General features: G+C 39.6%; 2 protein-coding genes across 2 annotated transcripts; one reads left to right on the top strand and one right to left on the bottom strand.

Annotated features, from left to right (window-relative positions):
• Positions 1-9,038: 9,038 nt before the first annotated feature.
• On the bottom strand, positions 9,039-9,698 carry LOC123272175 (cold shock protein 1-like). Its single transcript, XM_044738875.1, has one exon. It carries the CDS (start codon positions 9,696-9,698, stop codon positions 9,039-9,041), a length of 660 nt encoding a protein of 219 aa, XP_044594810.1.
• A 4,256-nt stretch (positions 9,699-13,954) lies between these two features.
• LOC123272177 lies at positions 13,955-17,862 on the top strand. Its single transcript, XM_044738876.1, has 2 exons — positions 13,955-14,018; positions 14,078-17,862. The coding sequence occupies exons 1-2, from the start codon at positions 13,955-13,957 to the stop codon at positions 17,860-17,862; spliced, it is 3,849 nt and encodes a 1,282-aa protein (XP_044594811.1).
• The last annotated feature ends 2,702 nt before the right edge of the window (positions 17,863-20,564 follow it).

Here is a 20,564-nt window from a genome sequence, read left to right on the forward strand (position 1 = left end):
TGTGTGTGTGTGTGTGTGTGTAAAAGTTTGTGAACCGCTTATAACTTTTCAACAGCTTGACCGATTTCATCGCGGTTGGTGCCATTCGAAAGGGCTTGACCAAACTTAGATTTTGAAAACTATCTGGACTGATTCAGATCAATAGATTTTGAGAAATCTTCAAAAAACTGAAAAAAAATTTTTTTTAAATGTGGTTTTTTTGGAATAACTTTTAAACGGGTTAATAGTTCAATTTCAAAAACTAATCAGCTCTCAACCTCAAAAAACCACGTCGATCGCCACCAGTCCGATCAAAATCGGTTGATTCGTTCGAGAGATATCGTGAACGAAAGAAAACCGAAAAAAGTGTTTTTTCGGAATAACTCCGAAATTTTTAGCGCGATCAATTCAAAATTTAAGATTCTTAGTGAGGCTTGAAAAACTGCGTCGAATGCTGCCAACCGCATGAAAATCGGTTTATTCATTCAAAAGTTATTGCGGTTTATAAATTCAAAAAATAGTGTCATCAAATCCCTATCAGACTTTTGAGCTCGAAGAGCTCAAAAGCATAGGAAAACAATCTCTTTCAGCTTGGAGTGCTCAAAATAACCCATAAATTGTATTTTTGAGCTCGAAGAGCTCAAAAACGTCATTGGTGCAATTTTATGCGCCTAAGTATGGAATTAGCGGGAAGTTGCAGGGATGGCCTTCAGGGTCAACCGTTTTCCTAATTTTTTTTCTTAGTTTTTTTAGGATTTCTCAAAATCTACTGATCCAAATCGTTCTTAATTATACTCAAAATCTAAGTTTGGCCAAGCCCTTTCGAATGGCACCAACCGCGATAAAATCGGATGAGCCGTTCAAAAGTTATAAGCGGTTGACATACTTTCTCACACACACAACACACACACACACACACTCACACACACACACACACACACACACACACACACACACACACACACACACACACACACACACACACACACACACTCACACACACACACACACACACACACACATACAGACACAGTGACAACCTCGCGGGAGTAGTCAGGGAAGCTTCCTATGACCTTTAAACGTCGAAATTTGATGAAAACTCGATTTTTGTAAAACGGGGTGAAAACAATAACTTCCCGATTTTTGAAAAACTTCGATTTTCTTAGCGGGAAGTAAAAAAGATATAGAATGGAAAACTAGAATTGGAAACAAGCTTCCTTTTAACGTTTTGATTTTTGACAAATAAACAATTAATTAACTACATTATAAAATTTCTGTTGAAATTTCTGTGTACCCGGATAAAAAAAATTACTAAATTGGTTGACCCTAAAGGCCATCCTTGCAACTTTCCGCTACCCTGATTAAACAACTGAATTTGATCGAATTGAACGGAATTAAATTTTTAATTTATTTTAATTAAGATAAATTCTGTTAATTCGGTACTGTAAAATGCTGAAATTGCGGGAAAGCGGAGGATCAGGTTTATTAAAACGCGGAAATATTTATTAAAATGAACACTGTTATGTCGAGACATAATATTTTTTTATTAATTTATTTTATTTTTACCCTAGCTTTCGCTAATAGATAAGGGAATCTTTTGGCTGGTAGGGAATGGTCGAAATCTTGTGAAATTACAACGTCAAAATTTTAAATTCATTGTGATGATATATTGTGAATCCACAGAAAATTATTAATCAATACAAAATTAATACAACAACTTACTTAGTATCGAAGAATGCCATGGCTTTCCGTGGGTGTCTACTCGTAACTAGGAACCTGGGTTCCCCTATTTTTTTGTTTTTTGGAAACTGCACTACTCCGAGAGAGGTCAAAAACTAGACTGCTTACCCTTCATAACCATTTCAAGTCCGCACGGAAAGCCGGGGCGTTTCCTAATTCCTAATTCTGGAGTCGGGGAAAACTCTAAACCAATTAAGGCTGAGGGCCTTCCCTTTCCTAAGGGCCCCAACGTTTCAGGAGTCGTACCAGTCCCTCCACGTCGACCCCACTTAACATTTGTTGTTAAAAATCTATTTATTTATTATAAATGTTGAATTTATTTATTTATGTCTCTATGAATTGTTAACTATTCATTTAATTTGTTACAAATTCTGAAGGTTATTATTTATTTCATTGTTTATTTGAAATGTTAAGGTTTAAGATTTTATTTTATTCGTTGTTCTTAAGAGTTAAAGTTTAATTCTCGTTTTATTACTAATGTTTAACTTATCGATTATTTATTTATAAATGTTAACATCTGAGATCATAGTTTTGTTAGAAATATTGAAAATTTAACGAATATTTAACTTGTTGTTCATTTTGTTTTAAAGTTAAAGTTTAGCTTTATTTTATTGCAAATGTTTAACCTTAGTTATAATGTTAGAATTTGGATTTTTATTTTATTTTAAAAGTTTAAACTTTTATGTTCCTTAATCTTTATAGTTTCCAAAATATATTTTTTTCCGGTCATATTTGAGTTCAACCAACATTCGGTTATTTGAGTTCCCAGCGGGAGATAAATGAAAACAGTGAGGATTACCTTTATTACCTCGTCCTGTGTACTTAGGTTTCCAAATTCTGGAATTTACGATCTCGCCTAATGCATCTGTGCATTCGGGTTCTTAGAAGTAATAAAATAACTATTTTTAAAATTTTAACTGACAGATAAAGAAACTGTTGGTCGAACTCCAATATAACCAAAGATAATTTTCCTTAAAATGTTTTATGAACAAATACATAAAAAAAAGAAAAGAATAAAATTTTGAAGAAAAATTATCTTTGAAGTCTTTTCATTATTATTATTACTATGTCGACTCGGCTCGACATAACACCACCATGCTTTGATGGAAGTACGCGACCAAGTACGACATCGAACAACATAATAGCTAAATATCATTAACTAACTTCCAACCTAGCAATTGATTTGAGTTTCCTTGTTAGATGATGTTGTAACCGCAGCTGCTACTGGTAGGTGGGGGTACAATGGTCCAGGAAGGAACGGTGCACTTGGTGGTTCTTCATTCCCACCGCTCTCTAAGTCCGACATCCGCATTTGAGTGGCTGATTGTCTATCAGGTCGTGCTAGGTGCACTAGCAAGTGAGTGACTGAGTCCATCACGGCTCCCAGCAATTTGATCGACCAACCGTAGATTGAATGGAGAGTGTAACCATGAATGATAGTGTCCACGATGACCTTGAACATACGTATTATAAAAAATATACCAATTAGGCCCGCGCTGACGGTCCCAAACTTGATGAAGCGGCCCCAACTCTTTTCCCAGGCGTTCTCTGCTAACTTGTCCAGGGCTTCTTCGTCCAGGAGGTTCAGCATCGATGGGGATTTCTGATAGGAACCTTTAGTCAGACTGTTAGCGATGTTTCCAAGGACGGATGATTGTTCCATGGTGAACATGATCCTGTTCCTCATGGCTTCCAGGTCCCCTTCCTTATAGAGACCACTGTTGGCGAGGTGAACGGGATTCGAATAACCCCAAGAGAGTTTGGTTGATGGCTTGAGATTGATTGGAGCTGGGGTTTCTACCGGGGATGGTAGTAATTTGAACCACGTTGCTCCAAGGCGGTAATGCTGCAATAGGGGTGACTTGCAAGGTACCTCCGTTGCCTGATTAGTGATGATATGAGTTTTGGGCGTTAAGAAGACACTGTGATTACCCCAGAGTACGGGTAAACGGTTGAAACATTGGTCGGCGTGACGGACCTTGACTTCCACGGATGTACATTTGACTACGTGGATGACCTCTCCTGAGGACACCGCCATGTACCCCGCTTCATCCATGAAACGGTATGCAAATTCGTCTGGTTGAGCTGATGCAATTGCTAGGCTGTTCTTTAAAATCTCTTTCTCCAACTTACACCTATGTAACAATACATCTTTATATAACCCGAGGACCTGACTCCGTAAGTATCTCTCCACATATACAAATTTGGTATTAATGTACAGAAACATGTCCATATTATCTGGACTTAGATTGAATACTACGTTTTTCTCTAGCATCTCAAGATTTTTATCTTGGACTATAAATAATTTAGGGTGTTCCGTTTTATATATGGAGAAACCACAGGTAGAGTCGACTCCAGTCGTCGCTAGCGAAAAACTGGTGTCCCTTACATTAACAGTATAAATTGTTTCCTTCTCGGACTTAAGCCTAATTGCTACTCCCTTATAGAGAGCAGTATAGGTATTGTCTTTACAAAACCTTCGTGGGAGACTGTCCCAGAAAGTGTACCCACCGTCAGGGTCCACGCAGTGTCCCGAATTTAGCTTACACGTGTAACCTGAGGGAAGGTGCACTTTATTGTCTTCAACCTTAACTCTAGCTGACCCCGTATGGAGTCCTATTTTAACCAACCCGGTGACGACAACGTCGTCCCAAGTGCCATATGGATCGGAATATTGTGTGCCTTTACAGGATCCATCATTTGAAACCCGGCCCGCAAAGGTGATACTTCTCGTCGTTGTCGCGTTTGCCATTAGACCATCAATGACTGTGGAGCCCACGCTTAGTGTGAAATGATTGTGCGCTATTTGACACATTTCGCGTGATATTGGTTGTATGTACTCCATATAGCTACTATCGACTAGCGAGACATGCGAGTGCATGCCACAGTAGTGGATAGTGCGGTGTAATTCAATCTTACATTGGAGGATATCAACAAATTCAAATTCATTTAGTTGTAGTAAGTATATATCTTTTAAGGATTCTTCGACTCGACTTGTTTCAATTTCACAATCATCAATATCTAGGAGAGATATTGTTGTCATATTGAGATTTTTAGCTCCACAGTCATACCCGATCATGGCTAATACCCGTGTATCGATGAGCATAAACAATAACAAAGTCATGAGGTTAATTCTGAAAAATAAAGAAAATATTAACATTGGAAATCCGGATCTTCATTCGAGATCCTTTTCTTTTTGTTTAACTTATTTAACTTATTTTGTTCTTTTGCATTTGACTCTGAAATTGTAGTGAGTTTCAACCTGTTTGGATGTATTACCTTAATCTTATTTCTAATTTTGATTTTTATATTATTATTGGGTAAAACTTCCATTATCTGATATGGTCCATCATAATGGTTGCCAAACTTGTTGGGTTTGGGACCCCTCAGCAAGAATACCATATCATTTACTTTATATTTTACTACCTTTAATTTCTTATCATAGTAAATTTTAGATTTTTCCTTAGAATTAATCAAGTTTTCACGAGCTAATTTACGTATATCCATCAATCGTGTTGCCAAATCACTTATATAATTATTGTATGTGGGTAAACAATCTAACGCATGCAGAGGTTCTTCGGAAGGAACGCGAGCGACCTTTCCGAATACCAACTCGTACGGTGTATACTTAGTGCCCTCATGCACTGAAGTATTATAAGAAAAGGTGGCCAACTCGAGCCAGTCATCCCAATCCCTTTCCTGACTTACGTATTGCTTTAAAAATTCTCCCAGAACATGATGGGATCTTTCAAGAGACCCGTTAGATTGCGGCCGAAACGCCGTGGTCTGAAATTTTTTAATCTTAAAACGTTTAGCAATGCGTTGCATGAACGTACTGATGAAATTACGTCCCTGATCTGTCAATAGAGCCTTGGGCGCCCCATAAATACAGATAAAACGTTTCAAAAACATATCCGCAACCGTCATCGCTAACATATCTTTAATTGGAATTGCTACACAAAATTTCGACAACAAATCTTGTATAGTGAGAATATACTCATTACCACCCTTGGTAACTGGTAGAGGACCAACGATATCCATCGCGATCTTCTCAAAGACAGTTCCCGGCGTATCAGTAATGAGCATCGGTTGGCGAGTTTTAACTCGTACCAATTTACGCAATTGAAAATTCAAACATTGCTGGATGCGACGTTGTACGTCTTCCTTTAGCCCCTCCCAGACATAATTTTGTCTAATCCTATTGTAGGTTTTAGAGACTCCCTTATGCCCGCCCATAGGAGCATTATGAGCCTCATAAAATATTTTGTCACGTTCCTCAGGAGGAACGTAATGAATCTTTCCAGTACATATTATTACTTTAATATCGAGTTGAGAAATGAAAACGTCAGTTAACATTTTGAAAATTTCCAACCAAGACACATTTGCTACCTGATCGGAGGAGGCTATAGAAAAGGTCTTCAAACCTTTATCTCTTAGAATTCCTTTCAACTTGACCAGAGTCTTGCCAATGTTACTTTGAACACGCAAGGCGGATTCTCCATTGGCGTTGAATACAATTAACCCAAAATAATTTTTTTGACTTATTTTAGTCCAGAAGACCTGTCCCGTCTCCATGGCTCCAGATCGTGGTAACCGACCTAATTCCTTTAAACCTCGAGAACCTTTATCAATCGGAAAACCGTTCGTATCGAGGAAGTAAACCAAAGTATCCTGTCGATACTGAAATAATTCTTTAGACACAACAATATTAGTCTTATGTGAAGACGAAATATTTTGACTATCTGTAGTTACTTGTTGTAACGAACCTTGAGACTCTACGTCTGACGAGTCTTCGTCATCCGTGTCCGAGTCACTAACTTGGGAAGCTTCCAGATCTGAATAAGGTTCAGGTCGGTTTGCTTCAACTGGGGCTTCAGAGTTGGCTACCACCTTGCGTGGTCTTCCCCTGCGTTTTTTATGCGGCTCGACTGTACCGGGGGCCCCTTCCAGACTATTCGGCACATCAGCAACCGGTGATGCCCGAATCTCAGAGGATTCCAACTCGTCCGCACTCTCTATCACTGGAGCACTGTCATGTGCTAATTCGTGAGGGTTGTTTAACCCTTGAGAAGAACCTTGTTTTACTGAATTACCTTGTTCAATGATTTTATGCTGGGCACGAGTCGTGACCTTTACAATTTCAGGAGGATTACGAGATAATGCATCCGCGTTCAAATTAATTTTACCAGGCTTATAATCTACCTTATAATTATATTCAGCTAATTTTAATCGCCACTTGAGAATACGAGCATTTCCATCCTTAGCAGTCCGGAACCAAACTAACGGCTTATGATCTGTAATAATTCTAAACGCTTGGCCATATACGTACGGCCTAAAATTTTTAACAGCCTGGACCATGGCCAAGGCTTCCTTTTCATAGGTGTCGTAGCGCAACTCGGCTCCGCGTAATACTCTGGAATAATATGCAATAGGAAGGTCTTTACCGACTTCCCCCTGTGACAGCACAGCACCTATCGCAATACCCGAAGCGTCCGTGGTAATAACAAACGGTTTTGTAAAGTCCGGGTATTGTAAGACAGGGGCGGTACATAACGCCTTCTTAAGTGTGTCAAAAGCTTCCTGAGCCTCTTTTTCCCAATTAAAGATAGACTCTTTTTCCAAAAGCTTAGTTAATGGCTTAGAAATTTTAGCAAAATCTTTAATAAATCTACGATAATAGCCAGTTAGTCCTAAAAATTCACGAATATTTTTCTGATTCTTCGGAGTTGGAAACTTTTCAACCGCTTCCAACTTCGAAGGATCCGGCTTCAAACCATCTTTACTAATAATATGTCCCAAATAGTTAACTTCGGAGCGGAGGAAATTGCATTTGTCTGGTTGGAGTTTAAGGTTAGCTTTACGTAATCTTTGCATCAACTGGTCAATCCTCGTCTCATGTTCTTCTAAATTTTTTGCAAATACTATTATGTCATCTAAGTAGACAAACATAGAGACTCCTTGGAGTCCAGTTAACACCGTATCCATCAACCGTTGGAAAGTTGCAGGCGCATTCTTCAATCCAAAAGGCATTCGGGAAAATTCCCAATGACCTTGAGGGGTGGAGAAAGCCGTCTTACAACTGTCCCTAGGATCCATCTCGATTTGGTGATAACCCGACGCCAAGTCAAAAACAGAAAAATATTTAGACCCCCCCAACTGATCAAGAATCTCGATTATACTAGGTAACGGATATGCATCTGTAATCGTTCTTTCATTCAAGCTTCTAAAATCTATTACCAATCTCCAACGTTTGTTACCTTGTGAATCGGCTTTTTTAGGTACTATCCAGATGGGACTATTATAAGGCGACTCCGAAGGCTTAATAATGCCTGTTTGGAGTGCCTCCTGAATTTGTTTACCTACTTCAGGTTTTACTGAATGAGGCAAACGATATTGTTTAGTGGTAATAGGAAAATCACAAGTGGTGGGAATTCTATGTTTATAACAGTTGGCCGAACCTAAAGGTTCGCCTGGAATATAAAAACAATCTGAATATTTCTTTACTAAATGTTCTACATGAGTTTTTTCTGATGCATCCAAATAATCTAATTTTAAAAGAGGTTTTAATTTTTCAAACCTATTTTCATCAAAATGTGTTTTAGTGACAGTGTAAATTCTTTTAGTTACCCCGAGAATTTCAATAAAATTTCCATAATCATTTTCTTGAACAGCTGGACGAGGTGAACAGATACTTTCCACCTCCTGTATGTGTAAGGTTGGAATTTTAATAGCTACTTCAGTGTTGGTGGTGTTATAAACTTGTAAATACGCTCGGTCATTGCTGACACGCACCATACAATTTCCGGCAAAAACGCCTTTACATATTTTAAAGCGAGGAAGATAGCCTTCTTTAACTTCTGGATTCTTAACCTTAACAAAAAATGTTGACTCGCAACGAGGTGGTACATACATGACCCCGTCTTCAATTTTATTCATTTTATAAAAAGGATGTTTAACAGTATCTATTTCCAAAGTTCGATTTTTGTAATCTATTTTAGCTCCGTGAGACGAGAAGAATTGAGAACCAACTAGGCCAGCGTGAGGGATAGCCATACTATCTGGTACCACATGGCAAACCGCTTCTTTTCCAAATAGCTTCAATTGGATGCTACCTAACGTGGGTATAGGTACATCTGCTATACCGTGTAACTCTATTATTTCATTAGTATTAATCTTGGAACGTGGACTCAAAAATTTTTTTTTTATTAAACTCGGAGAAGCTCCGGAATCCAACATCATAATGATGTCTTCATTATGGGTCGACTTGCCCACAACCGAGTACGGCAAGTCGTCCCAATTCTTTTTTATGTCTACGGTCATTATGCAAGATGATCGTCCAGGGTGACTTCCTGAACTTGGTTGATCGAATCGGTGGGGCGCGCCGGGTGGGTGTCCATTCCCGCGCCCGTGGAAATAAACGTCACCCGGTTTCCCTGGGCGAGGTTCATAGCTTTTAAGGTTTTGCAATTTGCATCGCTATGACTTCTACTGTTATGGTAACTACAATATTGAGGGGAAGAAGAAGAAGAAGAAGCTACATTAGAGTTTGTTGACAAAGACGTACAATTTTTAGCTGAATGTCCGCGTGTGCCACATAATTGACACCGTACAGTAAAACCATTTGTTCCGTTTTGATTATTTCCACCTACTTGAGGACAAGCTTTCGCTGTATGTCCTAACTTTTCGCAAACCTGACACTTACTCTGAGGACAAGTCCTCGTGGTATGTCCAGGAACCCCACATTTATAACAAATGACTCCAGCACTAGTTGATGAAACTGAGTTATTATTATTATTGAAATTATTGTTAGACTTATTAGCGTTATTATTAGTATTATTAGTATTACGATTCTGAATTTGATTGGTATTGACGTTATTTGAGTTGCTATTAATAGAATTTGTAGGATTGTTTGTATTATTTACTGCAACAGTTACCGGTTTGTTATTACTATTCTTCTTCTTCCCATCATCAGGAGACATGATATTTACTATATAACTATTTCTTACTATAACTATTTCTTAAATCTTTCCGTGCGCTTAGCTTTTTTTCTATTTTTAAAGCTTCAGTGAGTGCCGACTCTACCGTTTCATGAGTCGACATTCTCTGATCAATTTCATTTTTAAGATTTCGAGTAAAACAACTTGTAATAGAATTATTTATTTCAGTTTTATATGCTGCTAAAACTGCGGGATCTACGTTAGGATTCTCGCTCATGAAACATTCAACTATTTCTCTACCCTTCTTCCTTAATCTGTTTACAAATTCGATAACAGGTTCTTTATCTCCCTGAAACATTCGACCTAATTCCCCCTGTAATTCAAACAAAGATTTACTAGAAACATAAGCCTTTTTTAACGCACTTAATTCTTCAATAGTTCTAGGTATAACATTTTCTAAAGAATCTTTAACATTAGCACTCAATTTACTCGCATACACTAATTTGGTCAAATTTGCCTCAGCGGCGTCAGGGAGCATCCCTTTAGCATCACGACAACAGGCAGCAGAATCTATTAAGGCACTCGGGAGTCCTTCAAACCGAGGAACACAAACCAGTGCATCATTAAGTGAAATATTTTGGTTAGTAGGCAACACCATGTTGTCTTCGTTATTTAAATCGGCAACTGGAAAAAGGTTATTCGGAGGATTGTCAATTTGATGATTATTGTTTTGATTTTCGACTTGAATCCCGACTGGAGGAAGTTGATTTCCCAGTGGGTTTCCTAACTCAACCTGGTTGTCACCAGGGTTTTCAACTTGAAGATTCTGATCAACACCAACTGCGGGAGTAACCGGCCGTGAACGTTCAGGACTCTCGTCGTCAGAAATTCCAGGAAGACCCGTAGTTCCTAACCCTGAATCAATAAATGTAAAATTACGAGATCCGCGAGTGGGATGTGGTAATCCTGGCAATAAGTTACTATCCCCTTGACTTCGAAGGGTGTATTTCTTTTCCTCGGACATATAATTTCAGTTTTCTCAAATTAAATTCTAATGTAAATAAATTGAATATATAGAAATTAGATATGGCAACCAACCGGAAATACCCAAACAATCAACTTCAGCTATTTGTTTAATCATTGGACCATATTTTCAGAGATAGGGTGTAAAAAAAAAAATCGCAGGTTAAATTGTTACCTTTCAGAGCCATTTGCACTGTAAGTACGTTGTTATTATTTTTTTATTTTTTTTTTCTTTTAATCTTTTGAAAAGGAATTGAAATCTCCCATCAGAATCCATAAAATCAAGTTAAAAAAAAACAAAAACAAAAATTCCACTATATTCTAATTCCAGATACTGAATTTGATAAAAAAAAAATTTTTTTTTTAAATTGAAAAATCATATAATTTTCACTTTTAAGTATTTAATTTTTATGAAATTACTGTATTAGATCTCGAATTTCAAAAGAAATAATAAAAAAAAAAAATCTTTACGTTTATTATATCAAAATTGAAAAATCATATTAATTTTCACTTTTAAGTATTTAATTTTTATGAAATTACTGTATTAGATCTCGAATTTCAAAAGAAATAATAAAAAAAAAAAAAATTTTTACGTTTATTATATCAAAATTGAAAAATCATATTACTTTCACTTTTAAATATTTAACAAATCTAAAATTTTGAGAGAGAAAACAAATTTAAACAAACAAACAAAAAAAAAAAAAATTTGAAACTCGTATTAAATTCCTATAATAATTAATGTAGTAATTTCAAAATAGTCATGTTAAGTTTATCGAGTCATCGTTATCAAAGAAATTGTTTCTTATTTTAGTTGTAGTAACTCACTTTAATGGTATTCAGTCTTCTCAACAGCCAAAAGTATCCCGGCTGAGCCCCCAAAAATGTTATGTCGAGACATAATATTTTTTTATTAATTTATTTTATTTTTACCCTAGCTTTCGCTAATAGATAAGGGAATCTTTTGGCTGGTAGGGAATGGTCGAAATCTTGTGAAATTACAAAGTCAAAATTTTAAATTCATTGTGATGATATATTGTGAATCCACAGAAAATTATTAATCAATACAAAATTAATACAACAACTTACTTAGTATCGAAGAATGCCATGGCTTTCCGTGGGTGTCTACTCGTAACTAGGAACCTGGGTTCCCCTATTTTTTTGTTTTTTGGAAACTGCACTACTCCGAGAGAGGTCAAAAACTAGACTGCTTACCCTTCATAACCATTTCAAGTCCGCACGGAAAGCCGGGGCGTTTCCTAATTCCTAATTCTGGAGTCGGGGAAAACTCTAAACCAATTAAGGCTGAGGGCCTTCCCTTTCCTAAGGGCCCCAACGTTTCAGGAGTCGTACCAGTCCCTCCACGTCGACCCCACTTAACATTTGTTGTTAAAAATCTATTTATTTATTATAAATGTTGAATTTATTTATTTATGTCTCTATGAATTGTTAACTATTCATTTAATTTGTTACAAATTCTGAAGGTTATTATTTATTTCATTGTTTATTTGAAATGTTAAGGTTTAAGATTTTATTTTATTCGTTGTTCTTAAGAGTTAAAGTTTAATTCTCGTTTTATTACTAATGTTTAACTTATCGATTATTTATTTATAAATGTTAACATCTGAGATCATAGTTTTGTTAGAAATATTGAAAATTTAACGAATATTTAACTTGTTGTTCATTTTGTTTTAAAGTTAAAGTTTAGCTTTATTTTATTGCAAATGTTTAACCTTAGTTATAATGTTAGAATTTGGATTTTTATTTTATTTTAAAAGTTTAAACTTTTATGTTCCTTAATCTTTATAGTTTCCAAAATATATTTTTTTCCGGTCATATTTGAGTTCAACCAACATTCGGTTATTTGAGTTCCCAGCGGGAGATAAATGAAAACAGTGAGGATTACCTTTATTACCTCGTCCTGTGTACTTAGGTTTCCAAATTCTGGAATTTACGATCTCGCCTAATGCATCTGTGCATTCGGGTTCTTAGAAGTAATAAAATAACTATTTTTAAAATTTTAACTGACAGATAAAGAAACTGTTGGTCGAACTCCAATATAACCAAAGATAATTTTCCTTAAAATGTTTTATGAACAAATACATAAAAAAAAGAAAAGAATAAAATTTTGAAGAAAAATTATCTTTGAAGTCTTTTCATTATTATTATTACTATGTCGACTCGGCTCGACATAACAACACTATAAATTAATTTACACAAATTACACTTAATATTTATTTAATATGTTCAGTGAACAGGCCCACTTAGTGAGCACTACGTCACTGTGGGCTCCCCAAATTTACAATACGCACCTGACAAGCGCTCGTTCCCGCTAATTTTCACACGCTTGCGCCAATCGACCGCTCGATCACGCCACATGTATTGAATTTTACTATTGGCTATCGATGTCGACATCAATAGAACGAATTATTGATTGGCTATCGCTCTCGCTGGACATGCGCATTAGCCTTCTTCTCCAAGTCAACGAGGAAGAAGACGAATTATCATTATTATCTTTCGCTTCCACGCTTTCGTTGCAACAAGTCGCCATTAATTCCGCTTTACTTTCGCTTATTGTTAATTAACCGCATTTCGCTATTTTTATAATTTAAATTGCTTAAATTAACCGCTAATAATTCGCTTTAATTTGTTATAGGTAAATTGTGTTATCAGTGCATTTATTTCACCGCTTTTTCAGTGCCGGCAAAGTGTTCAACCACGTGTCAACCGGCTTCGCTTTTGCAACCCACGCTGTAATTTACAAATCCGCTTTTATCTTAACAATCCGCTATTAAAAATATTAAATATTGAGTGTAATTAATGTAAATAAATTACTAGTGTTATTTTTGATAATAAATTACGCGTTTTAATTGAGATATCCAACCCTAAACCTGATCCCCGCTTTTCCGCTCTTTCTGTAATTATTCATTGGTCCCTCGAGCCGGATCAGGCTGGCTCTATCTCAATTAAATTAATTAATTATACCGCTAAAAATTGTGCTGTGTTAAGTGAAGTGTAATCCCGCTAGGAAAGGTCGAGTGTCAGGAGCATCGCAGAGCACATCGGGTGCTGCTTCTGATAGTCATTCGTACACCGGTACGCTGAACTTTCCGTTTATTAAGACTGAAAACTCGACTTCGGGCCTTAAATAACTTCGCTATGGAGAATTACACAAGATAGTTGAAAAATGCAATTTGTGCTTCAACTTTCGTGTTCCGCACCGCGCCGCAGATTGCAAGACCGCTCAAGATTGCCGAAAATGTGGTCAACGTCACCACATGTCCATCCATTTTGGATGCACCAACGAAACCAGCTTCACCGCAGTCTACATCTTCCGCACAGGCAACTAATCGTTCCCTTTAGACCGTTTACAACTTGAAATTAACTGTTGATTATTTCAGATTCGCTTTCCGCTCAAGTATTACTAGCTACCGCCTTAGTCCAGGTCCGCCCGCATCATGGCAATCCAATCACCGCCAGAGTCTTGATTGATCAAGGTTCAGAGCTCTCATTTATGAGACAGACGCTCTTCAAGAAGCTCGGACAACCGCTACAGCGTGACATGGTCATGCTCAAGGGCATCGGCAATGTCTCCGCAGGAAGCTCACTAGGTGTGAGCACAATTGAGCTTCGTTCGCTGTATTCGACCGCATCAATGCATGTCAGCATGCATATTCTACCAACATTGACGGTAGATCTTCCATCGTTCGTGATCGCTGATCCGAAATGGCCGCATCTGGAGAATCTCCAACTAGCCGACCCGCAGTATCTACAGCCGCGTCCTGTAGACATTATTCTAGGTGCATCGCCAGCCGCACAGATCATGAACGCAGAGATTCAAAGAGGACCTCGCAATGCTCCTATTGCACAACCCACCACGCTTGGTTGGATCGTCTATGGGGCTGTCACCGCTAAACACGCTTCAACATCACACGCAGCACTACATGCGTCAGTAGATACTGAATTACAAGACGCTATCGCTAAGTTTTGGGAACAGGAAGAAGTTCCATCAGGAAGTTCACCGCTCAACACCGCTGAAGAAGACGAATGTGAAATTCACTTTCGTCAAACGCATTATCGACAGCCTGATGGACGCTACGTAGTGAGATTACCGCTTAAGGCCCTTGAGAGTCAACTTGGCGACTCTATCAACGCAGCTATGGGGTCACTCCGCAGATTAATAACTCGCTTGTCGCGAGAAAAAGAATATTCTGACATGTATCGTGCATTCATGGCAGAATATATTCAACTAGGACACATGGTACGAGTACCAGTCAACGAATTGCCCGCAAACGCTTATTTCTTGCCTCACCATGGGGTATTGAAGCTTGATAGTACCACTACGAAGCTCCGCACAGTGTTCAATGGTTCCTGTGCAACATCTACAGGAATTTCATTGAATGATATTCTTCACGCAGGACCCAAAACGCAAATTGACATTTTTGACGTGATGTTGAGAATCCGCTGCAATAAAATTCTATTCGCTACTGACATCACCAAGATGTTCAGACAGATTGAGGTCGACTCTCTTGATTGGCCGCTTCAGTGCATTCTCTGGACAGATGAGAATGACCTGGTAGACGCTTACTGTCTCAAGACAGTCACATACGGAACCGCTAGTGCACCTTTTGACGCTGTACGTGTGCTCATTCAACTTGTGAAGGATGAAGGACACCGCTTTCCGCTAGCTGTTGCTCCAATGTTGGATACACGCTACGTAGATGACATCTACGGTGGAGCAGACAACGAAGAAGACGCTATCAAGGCTGCAGTACAAACAAAAGCTCTGTGTGCAGCAGGCTGCTTCCCGCTTGCCAAATGGGCTAGCAATAGCCCACGGTTACTCGCTGAAGTCGCTCCAGAAAAGCAGCTGGATACACCGCTTAAAGAAATCAGTGATGCACCAGTAAAAATCCTGGGCATGTACTGGAATTCACGCACTGACGCTCTCCAGTTCAAGTACACGCTACCGCCAGATACGCCTAAGACAAAGAGAGCTATTTTGTCTGAAATCGCTAAACTGTATGATCCGCTAGGACTTCTCGCACCAATAGTCGTCAAAGCCAAGATCTTTATGCAAGATCTGTGGCTAGATAGAGTGTCATGGGATGAACAATTGTCACCATCACTCATTCACAAATGGACTGGATACCGCGAGGATCTTCGAAACATCGAATCCATCCGCATTCCACGCTGGAATAATATAGCACCTGGAGCAACTATGGAATTGCACGGGTTCTCAGACGCTTCGCAAAACGCTATGGCTGCCGCTGTTTATTTGAGAGTCACTGACGCTGATGGGAACACAAAGGTCTCACTTTTGTGTTCAAAAACGCAAGTAGCACCGCTGAAGACCATCACAATCCGCTGGAAGACATTCGTCCGCAATAGAGTGGGAAAAATCCAAGAAACGCTTCGAGATGTCTCCTGGAAATTTATTCCAGGAAAACAAAACCCCGCTGACTGCGCTTCAAGAGGTATACCTACGCTAAAACTGAAACAACACGCTCTCTGGTGGCATGGACCTACGTGGCTTCATGAACCAGAATCCTCTTGGCCCACTCTTGAGCCTCCAACCGACAACGCAACGCATCGAGAAGAACGCCAAGGTCTGACATTAGTAACTTGGAAAGCAGAAAATTGCCTGCTCCAACAATTACTGTCGCATTACACGCAGCTGTTTCCACTGCTACGGAAGCTTAGCATCTGGCATCGTGCCATCGACCGCTTTAAAAGAGTTCCACAATCTTCGCTGGCCTACCCGCTTACTCCATCAGACCTGGAGCGCGCTAAATTGACCTTGATTAAGTTCACTCAAGGACAATATTTCGCTAGAGAGATTCATACGTTTCAAGATGGTGATGATCTGCCAAAAAACAACAGCATCACTAAGCTGACTCCGTTCATCGACCATCAGGGGGTCCTGAGAGTCGGTGGCCGCTTAAAAAACGCATTGTTGGACCCAGAAGAGAAGCATCCAGCAATACTGCCGAGACATTCACCGCTTACATCAATATTGATTGATGATTCGCACCGCAAAACGCTTCACGGAGGTACTCAGCTCACGCTCGCTGAATTACGCAAAGCTGTCTGGATCATTGGAGGCCGTGTTCCAGTCAGATCCTTTATTCTACGCTGTGTAATTTGCACGAGACATCGTGGAGAACGCGCTCAACAGTTGATGGGTCAACTACCCGCCGCACGAGTACAGCCAACTCGAGCCTTCTTGCATACAGGACTCGACTACGCTGGACCTATCACGCTGAAAACGTTTCAAGGACGTGGAGCAAAAACATACAAAGGCTGGATTGCAGTCTTTGTATGCATGTTCAGTTCAGCTGTACACTTAGAGCTAGTAACTGACTACACCGCTGCCGCTTTCATCGCCGCTTATCGCCGCTTCACTAGTCGCCGAGGTATCTGCCACACGCTATATTCTGACTGTGGAACCAATTTCGTAGGAGCAGAAAAAGAGCTGAAACGACTATTCGCAGCAGGATCCCGCACATTACGAGAATTATCAAGTCTGATCGCGCAAGATGGCACGAACTGGAAATTCAATCCGCCTGGAGCTCCACATTTTGGAGGAAAATGGGAAGCCGCTGTGAAATCTATTAAATTTCACCTCCGAAGAACAATCGGAGACTCGCTATTGACGCTTGAGCAGTATTCGACGCTACTGGCTCAAATTGAAGCCATATTGAATTCCAGACCGCTTACACCGCTTAATGAAGATCCTGCTGACCTGGCTGTATTAACTCCAGGTCATTTCTTAATCGGACAGTCATTGACCGCAGTCCCAGAGCCATCGCTGACAGATTTACAACCTGCTCGGCTCTCGCACTGGGAACAAGTCCAGCAAATGGTGCAACATTTCTGGAAACGCTACTACCAGGACTGTATCCACCGCTACCAGGCCATTTCAAAGTGGCATCATCAACGCAACCAGATCAAAGTGGGTTCAGTTGTACTGATCACCACTGAGGATCTTCCGCCAACCAAGTGGCCATTAGCCAAAGTGATTGCTGTCCATCCAGGAGCAGATGGACAAATCCGCGTGGTAACTGTGAAGACAGTTAACACAGAGCTGGTACGCCCAATTACAAAGCTTTGTGTCTTGCCACTGACGCATGAAGAGGATGATCTTGTCGACGCAGCCGCCAACGCCGGGGAGAATGTTCAGTGAACAGGCCCACTTAGTGAGCACTACGTCACTGTGGGCTCCCCAAATTTACAATACGCACCTGACAAGCGCTCGTTCCCGCTAATTTTCACACGCTTGCGCCAATCGACCGCTCGATCACGCCACATGTATTGAATTTTACTATTGGCTATCGATGTCGACATCAATAGAACGAATTATTGATTGGCTATCGCTCTCGCTGGACATGCGCATTAGCCTTCTTCTCCAAGTCAACGAGGAAGAAGACGAATTATCATTATTATCTTTCGCTTCCACGCTTTCGTTGCAACAAGTCGCCATTAATTCCGCTTTACTTTCGCTTATTGTTAATTAACCGCATTTCGCTATTTTTATAATTTAAATTGCTTAAATTAACCGCTAATAATTCGCTTTAATTTGTTATAGGTAAATTGTGTTATCAGTGCATTTATTTCACCGCTTTTTCAGTGCCGGCAAAGTGTTCAACCACGTGTCAACCGGCTTCGCTTTTGCAACCCACGCTGTAATTTACAAATCCGCTTTTATCTTAACAATCCGCTATTAAAAATATTAAATATTGAGTGTAATTAATGTAAATAAATTACTAGTGTTATTTTTGATAATAAATTACGCGTTTTAATTGAGATATCCAACCCTAAACCTGATCCCCGCTTTTCCGCTCTTTCTGTAATTATTCAAATATGTTAGCGGATTGTTTAAATAATCATAAAATATTTTTAATTAATAATAATAATAATATTGCTTTATTTGCCCATTTTTTTTTATGGGGTACAAACAGCAGACTCCCATTCCACTTACAAAAATTGTGCTTAAACCTAAGTCTTAATCTACATACTTCATTATAATATAACGCTTAATCCAACAGTATTTACAACCTCAAACACACAGAATGCTCACACTGGCGGGAAAAAGAAAGCTATCATAGCAAAGAAAAAACCCGCAGTCATACTCCACCCATACCTCCATACCTCAATTGCACACGCACTCGAGAGACCTCCGCTTCCGTTGTATTTTACTACTCGCGACCCCCTTACACCCTCTCCTTGTCCCCCCATAGCATCTCAATCCCTGTAAGCCAAGTTTCTCCTTGTCCTTCGTCACCCAGTACTTCTGATCTCATCTCCTGCCACCCTCTGTCCACCCCTAGCCCAGAACACACCTCCCAGACATGCTCCCACGTCTCCTCTTCTAAATGACATACTTTGCATAGCCTATCCTCCTTATTCTCCCAGTACCTGTCCCCCTTCAGTGCGTCTCCTAATCTAAATCTCGCCACCCTATTCCATCTTTCTTCACTCCATCCTTTTTTAAGATATCCGGGTATTCCTAGTCCCTTTATAAATTTGTAATCCCTATTACTTCTAGATTCACTTATCCTGTCCCACCTTTCCTTCTCTTGCCTTCTTTTCTCCAATCTTACTAACTCCTCTCCTCTCATACACCCTTCCTCCCAGCTCCTTTCTACCTCTAGAAGATTCCATCCTCTTTCTTTAAAGTAGTTTTCCCTCTCTAATTCCCAACCTACCAAACCTCTCCCTGCTTTTATTCTTTTTCTCATCTCCATTCTACATCTCCAAGCTAATTGACCACCTCGCCCTTCCTCAATCCTTTTTTCGTAACTCCACGCTCTCATCCCTGCTTTCCCCTCCAACCTGTCCCTTTGCAGCTCTTCCCTTACCAAATAACCAGCCACTCTCCTTGAAACTCCAAGCACCCATCTCAAATATCTTTCCTGAATTCTTTCAATCTCTTCCCGACATTTCCAACCCCATATCTCCACCCCATAGTTCATTACAGACCATACTAATTTGTCAAACAACCACAATCTCTTAGCCCAATCCTTACCAAACTTCCTTTTTCCTAAACCCCACACTTGCCCCAAAATTCTTGCCCCTTTTACCATTCTCTCTCTCACATGCACTCCCTGATCTCCATTCGCCCTTACCACGTAACCCAGGTACGTGTATCTACCCACCTCCTCCAACTCTTTTTCCTTCCATCTCCAAGCTATTTTTTTCTTCCTACCTCCACCTTTCCTACACCTCATTATCTTCGATTTTCCTACGTTTACTACCAACTTCTTACTGTCTACGTATCTTTCCAGCGTTCTTATCATTCCTCTCATATCCTCTTCCTCTTTTGCTAGTAGAGCAACATCGTCTGCGTACGCCAAGGAGTACACCTTTTTACCTCCTGATAACTCCACCCCTCCCGATCTACCCTTCTCCAGTTCCTCCTCCAGGTCCGCTAAAAACAACACGAATAGTAAAGGACTGAGAGGACACCCTTGTCTAACCCCCTTTTCCGTCCAGAATTTTTTTCCATACTCCCCTCCTATCCTCACCCTGGCACATGTCTCTCTCAACACCTGTTCACATCTCCTAACCAATCCTAAACTTACTCCCTTCTTAATCATCCCTTTCACTAGCTCATCCCTACCTACCGTGTCGAAGGCCGCTTTAAAATCCACAAACAGAATTACTAGCTTCCCTTTTTTCTTTGCTATCTCTCTATTAATGAGGTAATTAAGAACGTAAATGTGGTCTATCGTCCCCCTTCGTTCCCTAAAACCTGCTTGTGTTTCCGGTAAGATTCCTTTCCCTTCGACCTCCCTCTTAAGCCTCCTCTCCAGAATTCCTACATACACCTTGTACGCAGTCTGCGTAATCGTGATCCCCCTATAATCATCTACCCTCTTTCCATCT

This window comes from Cotesia glomerata, linkage group LG9 (assembly GCF_020080835.1).
Source record: "Cotesia glomerata isolate CgM1 linkage group LG9, MPM_Cglom_v2.3, whole genome shotgun sequence".
Classification (NCBI taxonomy): Eukaryota; Metazoa; Arthropoda; class Insecta; order Hymenoptera; family Braconidae; genus Cotesia; species Cotesia glomerata.